The 18,479-nt window shown below is 44.9% G+C and overlaps 1 protein-coding gene across 2 annotated transcripts in view; it reads right to left on the bottom strand.

Moving 5' to 3' along the window:
* TBC1D9B (TBC1 domain family member 9B) overlaps positions 1 to 18,479 on the bottom strand; it is a 91,772-nt gene that overhangs the window by 46,898 nt on the left and 26,395 nt on the right. For both annotated transcript variants that reach the window (XM_030211082.1, XM_030211080.1), the window contains exons 5-11: positions 15,844 to 16,102; positions 13,449 to 13,656; positions 10,611 to 10,841; positions 9,691 to 9,834; positions 5,962 to 6,112; positions 5,632 to 5,846; positions 4,616 to 4,733 (exon numbers count right to left, since the gene is read on the bottom strand). In XM_030211082.1, the coding sequence (XP_030066942.1) occupies positions 4,616 to 4,733; positions 5,632 to 5,846; positions 5,962 to 6,112; positions 9,691 to 9,834; positions 10,611 to 10,841; positions 13,449 to 13,656; positions 15,844 to 16,102 (1,326 nt within the window). The remainder of the gene's footprint in view (positions 1 to 4,615; positions 4,734 to 5,631; positions 5,847 to 5,961; positions 6,113 to 9,690; positions 9,835 to 10,610; positions 10,842 to 13,448; positions 13,657 to 15,843; positions 16,103 to 18,479) is intronic.

The raw sequence follows: 18,479 nt of genomic DNA on the forward strand, positions 1-18,479 counted from the left end.
GGCCAGTCCGGACCCACCAGGATTATCCGGCCCGGATGCTTTGCCACCCGGTCTAGCACCCTGCCCAACATGGGCCAGGGCGGGAACACATAGAGAAGCTCCTGTGTCGGCCACTGTTGGAGAAGAGCATCTACTCCCAGGGATCGAGGGTCCCGTCCTCTGCTGAAAAAGCGCGGCACTTGGCAATTGGCCGATGACGCCATCAGATCTAGGCTCGGCTGGCCCCAGCGCTTCGTGATGTCCAAGAACGCCTGAGCAGATAGCTGCCACTCTCCGGGATCCAAGGTATGGCGACTGAGAAAGTCCGCCTTGACATTCATGACTCCGGCAATGTGGGCCGCTGACAGCTGTTCCAGGTCGCTTCCGCCCACTGGCATAGATTCATGGCCTCCTTGGCTAGAGGGGCGCTCTTGGTACCTCCCTGGCGGTTGACATAGGCCACAGCCGTGGCATTGTCCGACAGGACCCGTACTGGCTTCAACGCCAGTACCGGGATGAACTCCAAAAGCGCCAACCGAATGGCTCTGAGTTCCAGGAGGTTGATAGACCACTTTGCCTCTGCAGGAGACCAGAGCCCCTGCGCTGTCCTTCCCAAGCAGTGGGCTCCCCAGCCCGACAAAGAGGCGTCCGTCGTGACGACAATCCACTCCGGGGTCACCAGAGGCATTCCTGCAGACAACTTGACTGTCTGCAGCCACCAGCTCAGCGCCTTGCGCACTGCTGGGTCCAAGGGAAGGCGCACAGCATAATCTTCCGACATCGGAGTCCAGCGCTGCAGCAGAGAGTGTTGTAGTGGTCTCATATGAGCCCTGACCTCTGGTAACCTCTTGCCCTTAGACGTGCCGAGATCGGTCACGATTTTGTCCAGCTCAACCCCAAAGAGCAGCTTGCCTTTAAAAGGCAACTTAGCCAGGCGGGACTTAGAGGCGTGGTCCGCAGACCAATGTTTCAGCCAAAGCCAGCGCCGCGCAGAGACTGTCTGAGCCATACCTTTAGCCGAGGCTCTCAAGACATCATACAGTAAGTCTGCCAAATAAGCCAAGCCCGATTCCAGGGCCGGCCAGTCAGCCCTCAAGGAAGGATCCGAGGGGGAAGCCCGCTGCACCATCGTCAGGCACGCTCTGGCCACATAGGAGCCGCAAACTGAGGCCTGCAAACTTAAGGCAGCCGCCTCGAAGGACGACCTTAAAGGCGCTTCCAATCTTCTGTCTTGGGCGTCCTTTAGGGCCGTGCCACCTTCCACCGGCAACGCCGTTTTCTTAGTCACCACAGTGATTAAAGAATCCACGGTAGGCCAAATAAAGGCCTCACGTTCACTTTCAGGCAAAGGATAGAGGCGGGACATAGCCCTAGCCACTTTGAGGCTCGCTTCCGGGACATCCCATTGAGCCGAAATTAAGGTGTGCATGGCATCATGCACGTGGAAGGTTCTAGGCGGGCACTTCGTCCCCAGCATAATGGAAGAGCCAACAGGGGCTGAGGGAGAGACGTCCTCTGGCGAGGAAATCTTCAAAATGCTCATGGCCTGCAGTAACAGGTTGGGCAAATCCTCTGAGCGAAAGATCCGCGCTGCAGAGGGGTCATCCGCTCCATCCTAGCGGGAATCCGTCTCCTCCAAGGAATCCCCAAAGGACCGTTGGGAGAACTCAGATACGCTGCCCTCATCTACATCAGAGGAAACAGCGTCCTCTAAGGCCTATGAATCCACCCGAGGGCGTTTACTTCCGGGGGCCTCAACCCCGTTATCGGACAAGGGAGAAGGGGCAGCGTTTTGCATAAGGAAGGCCTGATGCAGCAGCAAAATAAACTCGGGGGAGAAACCCCCCAGACTGTGTATTTCAGCAGCCTGGGCCACAGCCCTAGACGCACCCTCAACCGGCGCTCGCAAGAGCGGGGGAGCAACATGCTGCGCATCCAACATGGCGTCCGGCGCGACACTCCGCGAAGGAGCCGCGCGGGAAGAACGGCGCTTAACTTTAGCCGCTTTTTTGCCGTCGCCCAAATCAAGGGCGGCCATGGCATGAACGTCTCCCAGCTCAAGGGCGGCCCAAGAAGAAGCCGTCCGAGCAGAGTGGCCGGCCAAGATGGCGGAGGCGAGCAGCGGGGGATGGGCGTTTATGGCGGGAAAAACCGCCGTGCCGGAGGAAGACCCGGGACACTGACGGCCTCCAAACTGACACCCAACAAGGGCGAATCAGACTTTAAAACCCCCGCATCCCCGCTAGAAGCGCACACGCGGTCCGGGGAGCGATTCTTTGCGCCCTCGCCCTCCGACGCCATAGGCCACGTGGAGATCAATCGGGGAACCCCCTGCCCGCTATAAAAAGGTAAAAATTACCTGCTTCTCGCTCCGAGCTGTAACGACCTGGTGTCCCAGTGAGTAGCTGCAATAAACGTTTAAATAAACGTCGAAATAAACGCCCTTAAGGACGTCTAAAATTTTTTTTTTTTTAACGGAGCCAGCGGGAGGGGGGAGAAAAGGAGGGACCTGGCGCCACCAGGTTTGCACTTGCTCAAGAAGAGCCCTCAACCCCAGGTACTCAACAAAACCTAAAGATTAGGCTTGGAGACCTAGCCAGAGCTGCTGCTGTGTGTGACCACCACCTGCTGAGATAGAGAACATACTGAGGAGTTTCCGGCAGCACATGACCACATATAGGGAGGCAAAAGGATTGCTCTCTATCTCCATCTGCTGGTAGATGGACACAACCCACCAGTCTATGGATTGATCAGCATGATGATATGGAAAAGGCCACTGAGGGGAGATATGATAGAGGTCTATAAAATAATGAGTGGAGTTGAACGGGTAGACGTGAAGCATCTGTTTACGCTTTCCAAAAATACTAGGACTAGGGGGCATGTGATGAAGCTACAAAGTAGTAAATTTAAAACGAATCGGAGAAAATTTTTCTTCACTCAACGTGTAATTAAACTCTGGAATTTGTTGCCAGAGAATGTGATAAAGGCGGTTAGCTTAGCAGAGTTTTAAAAAAAGGTTTGGACGGCTTCATAAAGGAAAAGTCCATAGACCATTATTAAATTGGACCTGAGGAAAATCCACTTTCTGGGATAAGCAGTATAAAATGTTTTGTACTTTTTTGGGATCTTGCCAGGTATTTCTGACCTGGACTGGCCACTGTTGGAAACAGGATGCTGGGCTTGATGGACCTTTGGTTTATCCCAGTATGGCAATACTTATGTACTTCTGTAGTCATTTCAACCCCTGTTTTGGAAGACTGCTGGGGAATAGAGGATTGAATCATTGTGGAAGGATGCTGCAACGCTGTATATCTCACACCTTGGTGTTATCAGTACTCTTGCAGTGCTGCAGTTGGAGATGAGAGTCACTTGTTTTTGGAAGTCTTCTGAGGAACAGAGGACTGAGCCATCCACTAACTCTGTGGAAGGCTGCTGTGTGTCCTGCTCCTAGGTAACATCATAAGGGATATACCTGGCCCTATAAAAGGACACGGCCACAGACACATACCTGTATGAGCAGGGGGAACCTGAAGGTTAAAATAATGGGTAAATGAAAGGACAAATCAAAACCAACTGAGGTAGTTAAGCCTGATTTCCCAAACGACCCTATGGATTGTTATCTTCAACCCCAGCTTGGAGGGGTAACTGGTACTATGTATGTTGAGTCTCTACAGTTGTCTGTGGCTTCCCTGTACCGTGAATCTAGAAACCATCCTCTTCTGCCTGCAAAACGAGTGGGTCTCTCTAGGTGGATGATTACATGACCTGAGAAAGTGCATGTGTTCAGTGCTTTTGAATTTCTCACATGTGAGAGTCCCTTTACCCCAGCCAATTCTATTCCTTCTAGCAATGGGGAGATACCAAAGGGACTTCAATTAGTATGGAGAATATTTTGATAGATATCCACATTTTCTCCCAAGGAAACAGTAACCAAAATAGAAGACCAGGATTGGAGACTGGCAAAGGAGAAAGAGTCCCAAGGAAACAGTAACCAAAATAGAAGACCAGGATTGGAGACTGGCAAAGGAGAAAGAGAGTGTTAGTAAAATTGAGTCTCGGTGGCCTCTTTGCAAGCTGCAGCAGTGGTCAACATAACAGGAGTGGCCTAGTGGTTAGGGTGGTGGACTTTGGTCCTGAGGAACTGAGTTCGATTCCCACTTCAGGCACAGGCAACTCCTTGTGACTCTGGGCAAGTCACTTAACCTTCCATTGCCCCATGTAAGCTGCATTGAGCCTGCCATGAGTGGGAAAGTGCGGGGTACAAATGTAACAAAAAAAAAAAAAAAAACCAATGGGAAGCTGCTGAGAACAAAGTCAGAGCAGATAACTTATAATTTTCATATTTTTCTAAAATTCGACTTCTTTCCTCTTGTTTTATATGTGCTGTCCTTCAGAATGATCTGATTGGAGGAATACAGATCCTTAACTTTTTGGATCTTTGTTGGACCTGCCTTGTGGCAGTTCTGTCACAGAGTTAGACCAGTTTAAAAAGGCCTTAAAAACTTATTTGTATTAGAATGCATTCAATATGGTCAATAATCCATTGCTTCTGTATTGCCTCTTTATTTTGATGTGGTCACAGTATATATTATTTTCAAAATGTGCAGTTTTCCTTTTAAGGTACTGAAGGACTCACCCACCACACGGGAGTTGTAGTAGTCTGGCAGCATCCTCTCACACAGCGCCACCAGCAACCAGAATGCTTCCTCCTCATTGCAGTACAGCAGGAGCACCGACGTTACAATGTTCATAGCCTGGAAGGCACAGAAACAGAAAGAATGTGTATTCACTCTGCTGCTGCATCTCCACTGGTTACATTGTTAAAAAAGCAGGGGGAATTTGGAACAAAATGTTTTAGTGGAAAACACTAGGGATGTGTATTCATGTCAAAAGACAGAAAAAAAACCCATGATTTTTTTTTTTTTTTTTGGGGGGGGGGGCCGTTGTGTCATTAATAGTCTGCAAAGAGGGCCCACCCTTTCCCAATACTGTGCATGCATTAACACTGAAAGAGTGCATACTCTTAAACAAGACTGATTCTGCAACAGAAAAAAAAATGCTGGAATGACAAAAATTCCTGTACAATGACATTTCTGGGTTGCACACTTCTACAATGTACTCAGTTCTCATCTTTGAAACTACCGCCCTGGTGTGGCCTTATAAATAAAATGTGTTTTGCTGTCCTCGGTTCTAAACAGTCGATATCACACAAATAAAAAGTACAAAACTGATCCAACAGCTTGTTTTGCTGAGAAGAGGCACATGACTGGCCTGAAACAAAGGCTGAGAGGAGGTGGTAAACCAAATCCATTGCTTAAGCTTTACCAGCACAAATATTCACTCTACAAATTGTAATGACATAAGAGAAGGAGCGGATGTGCCAAGAAACGTCGTCTCTTCTCAGAAATGTTACTGCCCCCATTGTGCGATTCCACTTAGAAAATCTATCAGCAGGGTACAGAGTCCACTCCTCATTATTAGGTTATTTGCTGTAATTGTTCTTGTACACTGATTACATTGGGTAGAGAAATCTATTAATATAACTTGGTAACAGATGCTGTATGCCTGGTTTCCAAGGATAGCTTCACAGAAAGCACAGTAATCAATGCTCTGAACTCAATGGATGCAAATCCAGGCATCCATTGCCCTTACCTGACAATACCCAATGTTAGGGTTTCGGAAGGCATAGGCAGTGAGTACCCTCCTGAGGGCACCCATCCCCAACTCGTTATGGAAAGCAGGATGTTCAGGCATGGAGCGATGCAGGTCTCTCTCGATCTCCTCTGTAGCCAGATTATACCTTCCCATGGACTTCTCCACCAGGTCTGTGTAATACCCAGGATGAGTAACCATCTCATTCCAGGCTCCTATAATGACAGTACAAAATCCTAACTCACTAGTCTACCACAATACAACTCTTTGCTCAAGGGCAGGCCTACAGGGCCCTGACCCTGAACCTTACACTCGGAGTTAACTTCTCACCTGAGAACAGCAGCCACAGCTCTCCACGGAGGTTCTCAGGTATTCCCTTCAGCACCAGTTCTCGGGTTTTAGCTGTGCGATACATGCACATACCGCGCCCATACTCAAAGAAGTGAATATTCCATGATTCCTCCTTCATCTTCTCTTTTGCCTGAGTGCAAAAAGATAAAGGAGAAATTAGTTTTTACCTACTTTACTTTCCATGAATCCAGCTAGACCTATCCAAATGGATGGGTTATACCCTCTTACTACCAGATGGTAACACACAGCTGCGTAGCGAGGCCGGCTGACACCCGGGGCGGGTCGCCGCTGCGCACCTCCCCCCGGAGTGCATCACTACCGCTGGCGCTCCGCCCCACCGAGTGCACGTTGTCTCTGGGAGCTGCGTCGGCTCCGTTGGTTCCCTGCTCTCTCTGCCCCGGAACAGGAAGTAACCTGTTCCGGGGCAGAGAGAGCAGGTAACCAGCGGCGCCGACACCCCCCCAGCGCATGCACCCGGGGTGGACCGCCCCACCGCGCCCCCCCCTTCCTATGCCACTGGTAACACAGAACAACTTGTTTGCTGACATCATACCATATAAGGGTACATGCAGACCTTGGCCCTCTAGTATTCCTACAATAAAGCTCAATAGATATTTACCTTCCAACTCATGAGGGACTCCTCGAGGAAATAAAAACAAATCTATGTCACAAGAACACCCTAGTGTAGATTGGAAACTGGTCTAAATGGTTAAGTTTTCCAAATGCAAAAGGATTAATAGTGGAGTGCCCTAAGGATCTGTACTAGAACCCGTGCAAGGTCAACCACACTGTTTTGAAAGCACTTGTGCTCATCTGATCTGGGAAGCTAAGAAAATGTAAGCTTGATTAGTACTTGGATAAAACCACCGAGTGAGCTGATCAGATTGGGAGATGACACAAATTATGCAAAGTCACCAAAAACAGCAGAAGATTGTGAAGAATGAAAAAAGGATTTTGAGAAATTTAATGTGGACAAATGCAAAGTGATGCATATAAGATAAATAATCCAATTATAGGTGCAAAATGCTGAGTGGGAGTCACTGGCCAAAACGACTTCAAGTTATTATTTTTTTTTTAATTTCACGACTTCAAGTTATTGCAGCAAATATGTTGACATTTTCAGAACAGTGTGCCGCAGTTGCCAAAAATGCAAACAGACAGATTACTTAAAAAAGAACGCCAAATAAAACCGAGAATATCCTTGTGTGTCTGTATAGGTCCAATGTTAGCACTCATCAGCTTAGAAATGGGGTGACTTCAAGGGGAAATGATAGAAGTTTATAAAATCATGAGTGGATGGAATGGTTAGATTGAGAGGTTAAACAACCTTTCCCTAACATCTAACCATGACAAGTACATGGCGACCAAATTTCAGCTTTGGTTTTGGCGCCAAAACTGGCTCAAAATCCATTTCTGGCATGATTTGGGTTTCGAAAAAACCCCAAAAGTTTTGGCCTGTTTTGATGGAACCTATCACATAAAGACTCCAGTATAGTTTAAATATCAAAAAAGACTTTTATTCTTTATACTTTAGTGCCACTCTAACATAACTGACACTATTAACTACCTAAAAACTCTCATTCATTTCATCCATTCACCGTCCTCCACCTGTACCTGATAGTATGAACTGTACAAAATTACACTGGAAACAGACAATATCTAACAGTTGTTGAGTTGATTTACATGTTACACAAATTTTACGCTGTTTAATGCACAAGGAACACAACTCGATCCATCCAACGCAGTGATTCACACCACGTTTTCCACTTGGCCACTGCGTCCATACAATCAATTGGTGTTGGTTGTTTTAGTCCCAAATGTGCAAATGGCGGTTAATAGGCGACGCCATTGGTGAATTAATTAATTGGTCACCGATTACTCAGCACCTGTACATTAATTTACAAGGACGCTTGCTGAAATATTGGACTGTTTGGAAGCAGTCAACAGAGCGTCAGCATTTTAACTTGTTTTTGCACATTTGGGACTAAAACAACCAATACCAGTTGATTGTATGGACGCAGTGGCCAAGTGGAAAACGTGGTGTGAATCACTGCGTTGGATGGATCGAGTTGTGTTCCTTGTGCATTAAACAGCGTAAATTTGTGTAACACGTAAATCAACTCAACAACTGTTAGATATTGTCTGTTTCCAATGTAATTTTGTGCAGTTCATACTATCAGGTACAGGTGGAGGACGGTGAATGGATGAAATGAATGAGAGTTTTTAGGTAGTTAATAGTGTCAGTTGTGTTAGAGTGGCACTAAAGTATAAAGAATAAAAGTCTTTTTTGATATTTAAACTATACTGGAGTCTTTATGTGATAGGTTTTAAATCTGACTCTGGGAGTTCAGCATTGTCCCCTAGTTAGTAGGACTGTTTTGATGGAAGCCAAAACTTTGTGCTTTAGCTGTTGGATGAAACAGTACACCCTGCAGCAACATGGGGCTAAACTCAGAAAGGCTGCCATTCTTGACAATTTTTGGCATGTGATAATGTGTATAAAAAAAAAAAAATTATAACCTTAGTTAAAATTGCTTAACTTTTACATAAATTAACACAGTAGTCCCTCTCCCCCTCACAGGAGTAGCCCCCCTCCCAGCCCATACCCATCCACAGGCTCCTCCTGAGCCTACCTTACAAGCTCTCATGGTCTAGGGGAGCAATCTCCAGTTACTCCTGCTGGCTTAGAGATCGCAGTTGCCACTTTGAAGCTGGAGCGGCATGGGCAAGAGCGACTGAAGATTGATCCTATCCACCTTATCCCTAGACTACTATGGCATAGGGTAGGCTCAGGGGATGGGGGCCTTTAGGAGGGGGAGTTCTGGAGGGTGAATGCTTGAGGATGGAGCTTCGGGAGGGGTGGATGCTCTTGCTGATGGAAGTGTTCAGGAAGGGAAGGGGCTCTCTGGGGGGAAAGATGCTCTTGCAGAAGGGGCATCTGGAGGGGGAGGGACTTTGGGAGAAGGGTACATGATCTGGGGAGGGGTGGACTTCAAGGGCAGCAATTAAAAATGTTTAAAAAATCAACTAATTAATCACAATTAAAACTTTTCATCAATCAGCTATAATAATAAAAACCATAAACCTTGCTACAGACCCATAAAAATGGGCCCAAAAGTGATGCATCTCTCAATTAATCATTTGCAATTTCATTCCTCTTCAGGAGTGGTTTAACAAAAAGCCTGGCTACACATTCAGGTTTTAAACTTTTTCCTAAAAGAAAAACCTGATCTCAAAAGGATCAAACTCCATAGGGCTAGGATTTCAAAAAAAAAAAAAAGAAAAAAAAAATCTGAAACCAGCCATGCCTCACTGAGCAAACTCCAGCACAAAAAGCAACATGAGTGTTCATGCTGGGATGTACTGACAATAAAGAAGTCAAATATTTAGGCCTCACATGATTCAAAGACTTACAGAGCAACAAAAGAATCTAAAAAGGCCAGGGAGGAAATGCAGCTCCTTCAAAACTTGAATGACATTGAGGCATATGCCTCATTATCATAGGGTTAACCCCACCCCCCCTGTCAGCAGTCTAACTGTTGTGTTCTGAAGGAGTTGAAATTTTTAAGACTCAGGTACAAAAAGCACTGGTCAAGCGGATCAGTCAACAAGTTATAGACTTTCCACAATGAACAGGTAAGAACCAGAAAGATAAGATGAAGAAACAGTGATCCTGTTTTCCATGCAACATGGCACAAGTTATCATACCCCTTTGGGACCTAGGTCCTCAGGTGAATTTTGCGGGAAGAGTTTGAGCAGCCCCTGTGAAGCAGTTGGTGCATCTCCACTGCAGAAATTCTCCAGCTGGTTGATGGTCCGGCTTGGGCTGCTGGAAGGCACATTAAGAATTCCCTAAATAATAATAAAAATTGTAATGAAGGCAATGTTACAACAAAACAGAAATTAAAGTTGACGATCTTGCTGTTTGACAAATACAGACATTTCAACCTCTCAGACCAACAGTGGTAAATAACCGGCAATAAAAAGTTATTTTCTTCATCTTGGAAGAATAAAGTGTTCTACTGCACTCTCTCTCTCTCTTTGGTCCTTGTGAGTATCACTACTCAGCAACAAGGTGCACAGCAGAGTTCAAAGATAATACAGGAATCTGCCACATAGCTGTTCTATTACTTTTGCTACAGTCCCTGAATGGGACTGAAATCAGCACCTCATTATATATATGACACCTTAGTAAGGATTTAAATGTTTCACCTACAGGTGAATGGGGACTGGACACAGTGTTACAGAGCCTATTTTCTAAAGCCATCCACTTATACAGTTGGGGTAGAGAGTAGTGTAACTCGGACAAAATTTGGGTGAAAGCTGAGATGTGTTGCTGCACTTTGCATTCTTGAATATCTGGAGAACATGTCATTCTCATAGCAGGAAACAGCTGCAGAAGGAAGCAGGTCATTAGCAGCGATTGCCCTAAATATAACTAAATCTGTAATTAAACAAACAAAAACTAAGAACACCTCCTTTGTACAGTATATCTTCCCAGAAGCATTTGTGGATTTGCCAATGTCTGAGACAAGAAAAAAAAACATCTTTCTAAATTGGAAAGTGTTAATTTCTCCTTATTCCCTCCCCAAAACACATCAGGGTCATCTCTGCTGCTGCTCTCATACCTCATATCCAGGGTCACCAACACTCATTTTCCGCTCTGCCTTCTGCTTTTCAATTGCACAGTCTTCGTTTGATTTTTTGGCCGAAGTCCTCTGCAGGAAGTCAGATATTCTCTGAACCAGAAAGTTGCGATCCCTCAAGTTGGCAAAGAGGAATGTCATTTTGCTCTTGGTGCTAATGGAGAGAGGGCTCGGCAGAACGCTGGAACTGTCTGCTTTCTCTACAATTGTTACCTGAACGAAAAGAGAGGCTTTCAAAGAGATCAGATCAAGTCCCCATCCCATTTTCATTATGTATATACACAACCAGTAAAAGTATTTATTTAACAAGCAAACCTCAGGAGTGGAAGTGATAAAGCACCAAGATGATCCAAAGTGGTGAAAAACGATTTCTTTATCAATGGCTGCCAAAATTAATTACAAAGATACAGTCCAGATAGGTTCACTAAACCCAGGCCATTTTTTAAGCTTTCCAGCCTTCATCAGGAGTTGACTTATAAAATAAAAATATACAATAAAAATACAATGGAAAGCTGAAACACGGCCCGTGTTGAGTGAGCCTGTCTGGGACTGTGTCTTTGTAATTAATTTTGATCAAGACTGAATATACAGCCATCAATAAGGAAATCGTTTTTCACCACTTTGGACCATCTTGGTGCTTTATCACTTCCACTCCTGAGGTTTGCCTGTGTTTTTTTGTACGTGAGTATTGCTTTTCTTCTTGTTTTTCAGACTTCAATAAAGCCAGTGTCCACAACTCCTGAGGGAATGTGTACTATTTCTTATACAATAGCGACACTGAGTGGCTAGCCCACAGTTGCATAGCTTTGTAAAGAATGGCCCCCAGTTGAGGACTGGTGCTGAAATAACTAGCTAGATGAGTTGGGAGGGAATATTATATAGCAAAAAACAATCCTAAAATTGTTGTGAACGAAGGCTAATAGAGTTGTATTTCAGCCAGGTTCCAACTGTACAGGAAACACAAGAATAGGAAGAAACTGCCAGTAACGGCTGACTGTGGGGGTCACCAGGAAAGGATTGGAAAACCCTGCAGTAGCTGAATAAGGCAGGGGGCTTTCAGCATTACAGTAACTAATAATCATGTTCCTGACCTCTATGAAGGCTCAGAGAGGTCACCGCTGCTACTCACTCTTCCAGTCTCTCTCAGGGGCCCTTTTACTAAGCCACATAGGTGCCTGCGTGCGCCCAACGTGCGCCAATTTGGAGTTACTGCCTGGCTACCGTGTGGCTCTTGTGGTAATTTCATTTTTGGTATGCGTCCAAAAAATAATTTTTATTTTCTGACAGGTGTAGGTCATTACCACCTGGTTACCGCGTGAGACCTTACCGCTAAGTCAATGGTTGGCGGTAAGGTCTCAGACCAAAAATTGACATGAGCCAATTTTTTTGTCGCACGTCCATTTTCGTCAAATATTTTTAAAAAGGCCTTTTTTAAAGGCGCACTGAAAAATAGATCTGCGCGTGCCCTAAACCCGCGCCTACACTACCGAAGGCCATTTTTCAGCGCATCTTAGTAAAAGGACCCCTCAAAGAGGGTCAGGCATCAGACCATCTTAGGGCATGTATCAGACTGAAGTCCTAGGCTGCATAATATATTATGTGTCTGAGCAAGGCTTCACCATTATCTAAAGAACCTTTTACTATCCACAATCTTAATCCACAACAGGTACTAAAGATTTTCCCACTGGAACAAGGCAGAAGAAATACGTCGTTAATAATCTAGCTGTTTATCCCAGCAGGAATAAACCCTACACTGTCAATTAAAATGTTCTATTACATATTGTGTTGACATTGTAAGTAGTATACTATGCCATACTTTGTATTGTTATTTGAATATTTTTACTGCTTAATTGCCTGTTGCTTATGTTTGATTTATTCTTACATAAGCACATAAGTATTGCCATACTGGGAAAGACCAAAGGTCCATCGAACCCAGCATCCTGTTTCCAACAGTGGCCAATCCAGGTCACAAATACCCGGCAAGATCCCAAAAATGTACAAAACATTTTATACTGCTTATCCCAAAAAAAGTGGATAGTGAATTATTTCAGAAAGGTGGTAAATAAATCCTAATAAATAAATAAATAAATATAAAGACAAGTGGGAGGTTGTCAGACTGAAATCAATTCCCTTTGTGGATTTTTAGCATCTCAATGAAGTTGTGGTTAACAGGATCCTATGAATTAAATTTCCAGCAACCAAAATCTAACTTGCCTTGTGAGTGTTGTCAATCCTGAAATGAACAGGACCTTATGCTATGTACTGATTTTCCTTGCAGGGATTCTAGTAGGGGAGGGATTTTTCATGCTAAAAGTTCTATTAAGAGACATGGGAGTGGGGGGGGGGGGGGGGGGGGGGGGTGGAGGAGAGGCACAAAGAGTAGGCTACAGGCTATAGAACTGGAGATAGAAACAGAGCTGCAGTAGCCTTGGATTCCAGGTCAAAAAACAGAGGTTATCAACATTTTATTTACTAACAACCACTAACGTAAAAGATTAATCAACAATTTATTTAGTAAACACCACTAATGTAAAAGATTAAGGTAGAATTTTGTAGTGTTAACAGTAAAAGGGAAGGAACTGTCTGGTCAACCTCTTGGACTCTCTGGTCGTTCTCTACCTGATCCCAAACCTGATCCTTAGAAGCAAACATTCATGCAAATATCAGTGCATGCAAATATCTCTCATGAATATTCATTGTAGATATTCTGAAAACCTGACTGGCTGGGGTGCTTCTAAGGATCAGGTTTGGGAATCACTGAACTAGACTATCAGTCTTCCGCTCCCTGATTCCCAACTCTGGAGCTGAAGAGGTCCTCACCTCCCGAAGAGGGATAATCAGATGACAGACATCCTCCTCTTTGCTGGCAAAGCAGATGTAGTTATTAGAAACAAACATCTGCCCTGGGATGTGCATCTTGGCAAATGGCATCCACAGTGTGCAGTCAGTGTGTCCATCCAGACGTTCATCTTTTGGCAATCGGAAGGTCGCTCGGTAGCGCTCATTCTTGGCTCGAGCATCCAAGTCTCTGATCATTTTCAAAAGAAGGCACAAAAGAAATGAGAAATAAAAGACCAAAATGAGAAGGAAAATTGGAGACTAGAGGTAAGCAAGAGACACCACTTTATGTCTCAATTACACTCCGATGAGTAACTCGGCAACACAAAGGAAGTCACCAAAACTCACTGGCAACAAATTCCTAAATTACTATGTACAAGGACAGTCAAAATAGCATTTATTTCCCTGCTATAAGGGGTACAAATATGTTGGTTTGGATTAGTTGCGGGGGTAGGTACAAGAGGGGTATATGTTTCGGGGTACAAATGTTGGTTAATTAACATATGGTGGTTACATAGTAACATAGTAGATGACGGCAGAAAAAGACCTGCACAGTCCATCCAGTCTGCCCAACACATGTGCCATTTTTTGTGTATACCTTACCTTGATTTGAACCTGTCTTTTTCAGAGCACAGACCGTTTAAGCCTGCCCAGCACTATCCCCGCCCCCCAACCACCCGCGCCTCCCACCACCAGCTCTGGCACAGACCGTGTAAGTCTGCCCAGCACTATCCCCGCCTCCCACCACTGGCTCTGGCACAGACCATTTAAGTCTGCCCAGCACTATCCCCACCTCCCAACCACCAGCCCTGCCTCCCACCACCGGCTAAGCTTCTGGGGATCCCTTCCTTCTGAGCAGGATTCCTTTATGTTTATCCCACGCATGGTGGTTGGTCCTCTGTTTTGGATTGGTCGATTGCCTTTTATTGTATTGATGAGGTGTCACTGCCTTTCTGTACCTCTTTTTACAATAAAAATTTATCGTTACAAAAAAATTTATTTATTTGGGTTGTCTCACACCTTTTTCAGTAGAAGCTCAAGGTGAGTTACATTCAGGTATTTCCCTGTCCCTGGAGGCGACACAATCTAATCTTTGTACCTGAGGTCATGAAGGATTAAGTGCCCAAGATCACAAGCAGCAGTAGTGGGATTTGAACCGGGTATCCCTGGATGTCAAGCCCAGTGCTCTAACCACTAGGCTGTACTGTACATGAACTTGCTGTAGAACCTCTTCACTTAAAAATGAGAACGTTTCTCTTGAGCTGAAGAGAAGGGTTTTATTCTAAGGTCACTTTTGTATAATAAATCTAAACAGAGCATTTTATGAGCAATATACTGGTGCACATAATACTGCATAAGAAACTGTACCTGCCTGTAAATCACTCTGATTTAGAATTTGGAAATATGAGTAATTAAATCTAAAATCCAAATCACAGGTACCATAACTAGGGCAAATCTTTGCTTCAGTTTATATCTTAGCAAAAAGAAAGGGAGACACAGAAGAGATATGAAAGTGGTATTCAGCACAAATGAAGTTACAATGATGACTGGATGGTAGACACCAATGGCATGCTTCCCTACAGAAGAATTATCTTCAAACAACACTCAAAGGCAGAGAGAGATAAGACCTAGAGTATTACAAGATGAAGTTAAATTGGACTAAAACTATAAAAGCTTGAAGATGAGAGGGAATAAAGACAACAAAGTGGAGCTGACTTCAAGGTATAAAGAGAAATGAGGGCAGACATGTAGGGAGAGGCAGAAAAAGTAGGACTTTGAAAAAGAAATGCAATTTGCATTTAATACAGAGTGATGAATCAGCAGAGTCAGAAACAGATTTGTTAAGTAGCAAAATGAATCTTGCTCCTGTATTCAGAAAGGATATGAATGTGTGGGTGTGGGTGGGTGGGGTCAAAATAATTAAGGTGAGACACAATTATGGACTGGGAAGGCGATAGCTAGATCTTCACTAAGTTATGGAGACAAAAATAAAAAGAAGTTTGATGCAGAGTGGTGAAAAAGGAGTCACCCACTTGATTTCAGAGCAGCAGCACTTTGAGGATGATGCCATGCATAATGATGGAGAGGGGGAACATAAGATCACAGAAAGTAGCAGTCAGTCCCATGGACCTCCGGGCTATCCTCATCTCCCCTTATGTTCCTACCCGTAACCTCCGCTATCAAGACAAATCCCTCCTCTCAGTACCCTTCTCCACCACCGCCAACTCCAGGCTCCGCCCTTTCTGCCTCGCCTCAAGCTCCTTCGAGCAGGGACTGTCTTTCTTTGTTAAACTGTACAGCGCTGCGTAACCCTAGTAGCGCTCTAGAAATGTTAAGTAGTAGTAAGTAGTAGTAGTGATAAGGAAAAGAAAATTACCTTTTGAGTGCAGAGATGTTCTTGAGGGGTCGGCTGGGCTTGGGGAGCGACCTGTCTTCCAGGAAGCCCTCGTTATCCAGTAGTTGCCTCATAGCAATGTTAGCCAATTGTTCCATCAATTTAAAGGTTTCATTGATGCTCAGGAACATGGAGAAGTAGAGCTCACTGTCCCGGGTGCTCACCTTGATACATTCTGGGAACAGCAATGTAGCATTCTTCTCCAGCTGTGTCACATCCAGCCACTGCACAATCAGAGTCACTGAAGGGTACACAACAAAGAAAACAGCTATTACACAGAAATCAGTGGAGAGAGGACTTGGGATATTTGTAGGTTCAAAAAACAGGCAAAGGGAGGGAATGCCCCAATGTCCTGTGGAAGCGCAAGGACTCCCTTGACCTTAGCAGGGCTTTGAATTGTAGTGGTAGAAAACTAAATTTATCAGCATTCCCGTGCACTGCAGAAGTTGTCAGTGTCTCCGTTCACTAAGAAATAGTGAATACTGACACCCTCTGCAGTGTAGAGACACTGATAAACAAACTGAAGTCAATGATGAAGGGGTTCCAAAACAGGGTGCCTTGCTGAATAACACCATCGGCTCATTCAGATACATTCTGCACTACAAGCTTTTAGCTTTATGCTGTTATACTACAGTCATATGACAGTACTACCTTTTATTTCTAGTCCAAATGTTGGACTAGAAATTTAAAAAAGTGTTCTCACTTGCATTTCAGTGGACTATTACAGAAAGTTGTAGCACTGGAGTGAAAGGGATTGTAGATAGCATGGATGGGCAGACTGGATATGCCATATGGTCTTTATTTGCCTTCATTTTCCCATGCTTCTATAAATCACACAAAGATGGATTTTTTTTAGTTGTCTCGCAGAGTTATTGGGACACACTTAGCTGGGAGACAGAAGATGGTAATATAAGCATGTGAGAACAGCCAAGATTGGAGAAATTAGGTCTTACCTGATAATTTTCTTTCCATCAGTCCTTCCCATTATTCCAGAACCTCTGGGATAGATGTGTTCATTAACCAGCAGGTGGAGGCAGAGAACTGAAAACTGAGCTGAGACATATCTCCCTTTGCATCCAGTCCAGCTCCTCATATATACGTAAACAAGCAGTAAGGAGAAACTCAGAGCACAACAACCTTAAACAATTCACTAATCTAATGCGCAAACATGTGTGGACCTCTCATTTCTGGAGAACTTGTAGAGAACAAAAGATATGCAGGAAGCACCACAAAGGTGACTAAACATCTAAGAAACCTCACGCAGGCCTCTGGAATAATGGGAAGGACTAAGAGAAAGAAAATTATCAGGCAAAACCTAATTTCTCCTTCCATGACATAGCTTCCCACTATTCCATGCGTGATCAGACAAAGGCTGTTCCTCACTGTCAGTTGGCCCCGACAAAATGGCACCCATTCCAGCGCTCTCCTGGATCAAACTGTGCATCGGCCCTGCCAGCGAGCCCAAAGTTCCCGACATATTCAGACGCCGCACCAAATCCGAAGTTATGCTGCTGCTGTTTTCCCCATATCCAGTGGGATTCCCAGGTTGCAAACACATCACAATGCCCCAACGCTGAAAGGTGGGTCTCACAGCGGGAAAACCGTCTGCTTCCCTGGGAGTCGCCATTCACCCTGACTGGCAGAAGCGCAACACAACGCAGTCCCAAGTGGTGAGTCAGGATCCCTCCTCTGGACCAAGCAGAACTTGCAGCCTTCCAAGCGGTTCCGAGCCATACTTTAGTCGGACTTACCACTGCCGGCTGCTCCCCCAAGCTCACACTCTCCAGAAGTCTTACCTCAGATGAGAAAGAATCAGAACTGATACTCTGTAAACCTGTTGACTTCCTTTTTTTTTTCTTTTTTAAAAGGTTGTTGTGCTGGAAATGGAGAGCTCCACAGGAAACAGGGGAGAGGTGAAGGGAAGGGAGTAGTAAATTCGTGGGGCACCAGAGACAGGGATCTGAAGACCTCCAGATATGACTCTACAGACTCACACCATCTGCAAAGCTCAACTGGGAACCAGTTGACCAACTGGACCAGAAGCAAGTCACTCAGAACCAGTGTGCTCATCTACCTGTTGGAGATAGAAAATACTGAGCAGCTGGACTGGATGCCAAAAGAGGTATGTCTCAGCTCACTTTTCAGTTCTCTATCTCCACCTGCTGGTTGACGGACACAACTATCCCACAGGTTCTGGAATAGTGGGAAGCTATGTAATGGAAAATGGCATTTCCATTACCAAGGCTCACAGAACTAAAGTTCTGGTTTATATACAGATTCATAAGTACATAAGTATTGCCATACTGGGACAGACCAAAGGTCCATCAAGTCCAGCATCCTGTTTCCAACAGTGGCCAATCCAGGTCACAAGTACCTGGCAAGATCCCAAAACAGTACAATACATTTTATGCTGCTTATCCTATAAATCAGTGGATTTTCCCTAAATCTATTTTAATAATGGTTTATGGACTGTTCTTTTAGGAAAACAGCACCACGGGCCTTTAAAAATGGAACACAGTTCTTTAATGAATGAGCCTTGACAAAAAGACCCGACACGGGCCGTGTTTCGGTGACTAGCACCTGCGTCAGGGGTCACAGTGATGACGTGGAAAACTTGG

Source organism: Microcaecilia unicolor, chromosome 8, assembly GCF_901765095.1.
Source record: "Microcaecilia unicolor chromosome 8, aMicUni1.1, whole genome shotgun sequence".
Lineage (NCBI taxonomy): Eukaryota > Metazoa > Chordata > Amphibia > Gymnophiona > Siphonopidae > Microcaecilia > Microcaecilia unicolor.